The 4363-nt window shown below is 51.4% G+C and overlaps 1 protein-coding gene across 1 annotated transcript; it reads left to right on the top strand.

Moving 5' to 3' along the window:
- The first annotated feature begins 332 nt into the window (after positions 1-332).
- LOC140918417 (olfactory receptor 51G2-like) lies at positions 333-1268 on the top strand. Its single transcript, XM_073362809.2, has one exon. It carries the CDS (start codon positions 333-335, stop codon positions 1266-1268), a length of 936 nt encoding a protein of 311 aa, XP_073218910.1.
- Positions 1269-4363: the final 3095 nt, after the last annotated feature.

The following is a 4363-nucleotide window of genomic DNA, read 5'->3' as shown; positions in this document are numbered from 1 at the left end:
CACAAAATCTAACTAGTGGGTGTCAGGGGGAAGCTTTCCCTGGAAGCAGTTTATCTCATAACTGCCTATTTCAGGGTTTCTTCCACCTTCCTCTCCAGCATTTGCAACTGGCCACTGGATACTGGGCTGGATGGACTACAGGTCTTATCCAGTCTGGCAATGCCGGTGGTGTAAATCTAAGACTTTGGTTTTGCTGATCTTCCTTGAGCTCCTGGGAGTCTCTAGACTTGCACTGAGAACAGAGTGATGTCTCGCTTAATATCATGTAGTTTCCTGTTCCTTTTCTTTTCAGGAAGTAGAGCTCAAAACTCCTTGGACCAGCCCAGTACATTATGTCAGCTGTCAATGACACCAAATTCAAATCTGCAGTGTTCCTTCTCATTGGGTTACCTGGGCAGGAAGACATGCATCTCTGGATCTCTTTCCCCTTCTGCTTAGTGTATGTCATTTCCATTGTAGGAAATTCAGTCATTCTGTTTATTATAAAAACAGATCCAAGCCTCCATGAGCCCATGTACATTTTCCTTTCCATGTTGGCTGTCACAGACCTTGGCTTATCGATATCCACCATACCGACGATACTGGGGATATTATTATTTAACTCCAGGGAGATCAGCCTTGATGCCTGTTTTGCCCAGCTGTTCTTCATCCACTCACTTTCATACATTGAATCCTCTGTGCTCTTGTTGATGGCCTTTGACCGCTTCATCGCGATCTGTAACCCACTGAGATATGCTTCCATCTTAACCCCACTGAGAATAGCCAGGATGGGACTTTTCTTTGTGCTAAGATCGGTGGCCCTTAACATCCCACTTCCCTTTCTCCTGAAACGGTTCCGGTACTGTCGAGCCAATGTCCTCTCCCATTCCTACTGCCTGCACCAGGAGGTCATGAAGCTGGCTTGTTCCGATATCACAGTCAACAGCATCTATGGCTTGTCTATTAAACTCTTGTCGGAGGGGCTGGACTCGCTGCTCATCTTTCTCTCTTATGTGATGATCCTCAAAACTGTGCTGAGTGTCGCATCTCACATGGAGTGCCTCAGGGCCCTGAACACCTGCGTCTCCCATCTCTGCGCCGTCCTGCTCTTCTACATACCAGAGATCGGCTTGTCTGTGATACACAGATTTGGGAACAGCTCTCCTCCCTTCCTTCAGATTCTCCTGGGCTATGTCTACCTGCTGGTCCCACCCCTGATGAACCCAATCGTGTACAGCTTGAAAAGCAAACACCTCCGTGCACGTATAATGAGGGTGTTCATCAAGTGAAGGGTCAATTCATCCCCTGACTTCAGTGCTGGTGATATAGGCCATGAAAAGCCTGGGCCACCTATTCCATCCTGAACACTTACATCCGAGATGACATGAGCTACTGATCTCCACTCTGTAGAGAGACGTTCCAAAAAGGTCTTTTGTTTGTGGAGAGCCAGGGGACTGGCGTTGGCCCATAATGAGCTGTATCTATGGCTGCTCCAACCTCAGAATTCCTGTTGATACAATCCGTAAAGAGAAGGGACGTGGAGGTTGTTTCCCATTACCCCTGGCCTGTCCCTGTCCCGTCTCTGGTTAAACACCCAGGAGCCATGAAGAAAGCTGGGAAGGTTGTTCTGTAGTCGCAGACCTGGCCCTTCCTGAGCGCTCCGGGTGCTACGTGATCCATGAGGGCTGCACCATCTGTGGACAGGGGCCATTCAAGGGGCACAGACATCTGCCCTTCCCCCATAGCCTCAGCCACGTGCTTGTGACTGAGTCGTGACAGAGACGTGATTAACACAGGAGCCCCAGGAGAAGCCATTTGTGCACCCTCCCACCTCCATTGTTGGCCCCCTGCCTACCAGAACAGGGCTGATCCCAAACTTCTATTCCCAAGCCAGAACCCCTGAGTCCCCAGCCAGACCACTCTCGCCCCCCTCCACAGACACACACATGCCAGAGCCACCCCCTGCTGTTGATTTGTTCCATTCTCCTCCAAACCAACCTGAATCAGGCTGAGCCACACCTGGCTGCAGCTTGCCGTGTGCAGCTCCCCAGTTGGCCTGGAGCACGGGTGGTCCAGAGCATCTCAGGAAGGCAGAGGGCTCAAATCTCCCGTAGGGGCCGTGGTGGGGGGATGGGGCAAAGGAACTCCAGTTGTACCGCAGGGCCCGGGTCAAGGGGGTTAATGGTAGCAAGGAGCACTCACTAGTTGGGGTGCCCATCATCTGGCTGCCAGTGTCGCCTCCTGTCCAGCATGGTCCAGGATCCCCACACCTCTGGGCCTCCGCATTCGAATAGTGGGAGGGCCAGGGCAGGGGAGCTGTGTCCACATCACCCTCCCACCAGCACTGCCCCAGGCCAGGCAGGGGACCAAGAGCCCAGGGGGGAGGCAGGGGTTTCACGCGGCTGCAACCAGGGAGCCCAGCTGTACGTGGCATACAGCAGCCAAAAACCCCTGACCTGGGCTTGCCAAGCCTCCTCCCCCCACCCTCCAGCACTTGCTCTGCGAAGTGGTAAGAGCTTCTGGGGGGTGGAGGTGGGGCCACAGAGGAGTTGCAGCACCTGGGGGCTCCTCTCCACACCAGTCCCTGGCAGGAGCCCTCAGCTGGCCTGCTGATGGAGAGGAGCAATTGGGCGTGGGAGGGAGGGGGCAGGGAGAATCCCTGGGCCAGCTGGCCAAGAGGAGCGGGGCAGGAGGGGCGGGGTGGGGAGTGGAACCAGTAGCATGGCCGCTTGGCCACAGCATGCAAGTGGAGTGCCAGGCCGGGCCAGCAGGCCAGGGCCCCTTTTGAGCATGGAGACAGAGTCATGGCACCACCGGCACCACTATTAACCCATTACCGAGACAAACTCTGCTCCTTGCGCCCTCTTTGGCAGGCCGCCATGGGCAGCCGCCAATACCTCCCAACCCAAAGGCTGGTCCTGAAGACGAGGTCCTAGAATGTGTCAAGTGAGATAGGGAAGTGTTAATATCCTTATACAACACACTGATGAGACCTCCTCAGGCAAACTATGTAAAATTCTGGTCACTTCTATTCCAGAAAGATTAATTTAAACTGGAAGAGATGCAGAGAAGGTCTCTTAGGATGGTCAGGACAATGGAGAGCCTGTCTTAGGTGGAGACATAATGAGCGTGATTGGTTTAGCCTAGCACAACACAGGTTGAGCAGGAATTGGATTGCCCTATAAATACATCAGGGGGGAAGGGGTAAGCACCAGGGCAGGACACAAATTCCTGAAACTAAAGGACAGTGTGGACAAAAGAAGAAATTGGGAGAAACTGGCCAGGACTAAACTCAGGCTGGAAAGGAGAAGAAGGTTTCTGACCATCTGAGGAGGAAAGCTCTGGAACAGCCACCCAACAGGAGTTCTGGGGGGAAAACAACCCAGCTGGTTTTTGAGACGTAGCTTGACAGGTCCATGCAATGGATGTTATCCCGGGGTTGCCTGCCATAGAAGGGGACTGGACTCATTGACCCAGGAGGTCCCTTCCAGTCCTATGTCCCTGTGGGTCACATTCGCCCATTTTGCGTCACACCGGGAGCTTGTGCACTATGACCCTGCTCTGGGCCCTTGCCGATGGATTTGTCCCTCAGTAGATTCAGGAGAATACATGACTCAGCGTTATCATCTGGAAAAGGAATTGTTCTTGGGTTCCTGTGTAGCGATGTTACAGGAGTGTAGTTCCCTGAGTTTCTGGTAATCTCAGCATGCTGAGCCACCAGCTGTCCCATCTACAGGACTAGCCCTAGAGAGGAAGGAGGGTTCAGTGGTTAATGTGCTAGCCTGGGACTCAGAAGAACTAGCTTACATTCCAGGTTCTTCCACTGACTTCTTCTGTGACCTTGGGCAACTCACTTAGTCCCTGTGTCCCTAAGCAATATGTGTTTTAAAACAGCTCAATGTAAAGGTGTACATTTAGGAACAAGGTATGCAGGCCACCCTTACCAGATGGGGCACCCAATATCAGGGAAGCAGTGTGTGATGCACCCCATAATGTTTTATGGAAATATGCATATGAATGTAAATATGACATAACTGGGATGTGTTTTATGCTACATATGCCATGTACCATATCTCTGCAAAGGTTATGATTGACTTAATATATTCATCCCATTTGTATACATGTATCATTTTTGTATTAGAAGTTATGAATATTGGCTGTGTACTTCTTTGAGTTTAAGTAGCCTTAGTAAAGCATTTGGTCAGCTTCTTGAGAAAGGAATGTGCATATTAAGTGCCCAGTCAAGAAACACTTAACTGACAATGGATCTTGGAAGACTGCAATCCACATAAGAAGTCTTCCTGGAGACATTCAAGATAGCATGTGGGCAATGGCTGCTTCCTGTAAAAACTGAATCATGCACAGCCATGTGACTTGCCCATGT

The sequence above is a fragment of the Lepidochelys kempii genome, chromosome 1 (assembly GCF_965140285.1).
Source record: "Lepidochelys kempii isolate rLepKem1 chromosome 1, rLepKem1.hap1, whole genome shotgun sequence".
Classification (NCBI taxonomy): domain Eukaryota; kingdom Metazoa; phylum Chordata; order Testudines; family Cheloniidae; genus Lepidochelys; species Lepidochelys kempii.
The sequence above is the reverse complement of the archived record's forward strand: the minus strand, read 5'-3'. Positions and strand labels throughout refer to the sequence as shown.

Coding starts and splice junctions, on each gene's coding strand:
- LOC140918417 (XM_073362809.2), top strand. CDS start 333: ATGTCAGCTGTCAATGACACCAAATTCAAATCTGCAGTGTTCCTTCTC.